Source organism: Habropoda laboriosa, unplaced genomic scaffold (assembly GCF_001263275.1).
Source record: "Habropoda laboriosa isolate 0110345459 unplaced genomic scaffold, ASM126327v1 scaffold212, whole genome shotgun sequence".
In the NCBI taxonomy this organism is placed as follows: Eukaryota; Metazoa; Arthropoda; class Insecta; order Hymenoptera; family Apidae; genus Habropoda; species Habropoda laboriosa.
In genome coordinates, this window is record NW_017100509.1 from 4098222 (window position 1) to 4099207 (window position 986).

General features: G+C 28.0%; 1 protein-coding gene across 1 annotated transcript in view; it reads right to left on the bottom strand.

The window, feature by feature from the left end:
• Positions 1-865, bottom strand: part of LOC108576188 (telomerase Cajal body protein 1) — a 2077-nt gene extending 1212 nt beyond the window's left edge. The window contains exons 1-2 of the mRNA XM_017939132.1: positions 772-865; positions 62-666 (exon numbers count right to left, since the gene is read on the bottom strand). Of these exons, the coding sequence (XP_017794621.1) occupies positions 62-666; positions 772-825 (659 nt within the window). The 5' untranslated portion in view covers positions 826-865. The remainder of the gene's footprint in view (positions 1-61; positions 667-771) is intronic.
• Positions 866-986: the final 121 nt, after the last annotated feature.

The following is a 986-nucleotide window of genomic DNA, read 5'->3' on the forward strand; positions in this document are numbered from 1 at the left end:
GAATAGATTTCAGTTTTAAAAATATAATTTAATATTATCTATAAGTATTTATATTACTAACTGATTATAAGCTCTATATGTTGCTCGTAATTCACCATTAAAAGCATCCCATAGATGTATAGGACTTTCTCTACTTGTACTTAAGAAACAACAAGTTGCAGGTTCCCATGAATTCATAAAAGGATACCAACAAGTGTCATATACAAGTCCTCCTTCTTTAGCAGTTACCACTGCTGGAAAGTTTGTGAGTGGCAAATTTGAAGGAATTTTCTGAGAGTATAATTCTACAGGAAGTTCATAAATTCTAATTCTAAAATCTTCAGAAGGTACTAATAAACATGTTCCATCTGGAGACCATTGACATCCCTTTGTAAAATTTTCATATGATTCTGTTGGTTGATATTCTTCAGTTGCTTCACATAATAATTTTGGTGGATTATTCCAGTTGTGATGAGACCAGTTGGTAGAATGTATTACTTCTGTATCTTTTATATCTTCATTTTCCTTTACTACATCTATTGAGGTTTCATTGTTCTGTATCATTAATGATGTCTCTACATTGTTTTCCTCTAATTTTTCAACAATTTCATCTTTTGGAAAATCTTGTGGTTCTACAGTATTTACTATTTCTTCTGATATTGACATTTCATTTTCCAATGATTCCGGCTAAAATAATATATGATACATCATAAAGCATAACTTTAATACAAGTTTAAAAGTTAATTAATTTATTCCTTTATATTAATCCTTTGTGTTCATTTTAAAACTTACCATAGTTTCAATTGGTTTTTTAACTGTTTCTGAATCTTCATATTCTTTAGACATTGATAAATGAAAACATTAATCCACTACTATGCTTCCTATATATTTTTTGAAAAGCCCTACTTTTTATTTCATCTTACATGATTCACCTGATTATTAATTTGTAAATTATCCATTCATTTATTGTTTATCTAATCTTAAACATAACCTATTATGGCAAAACA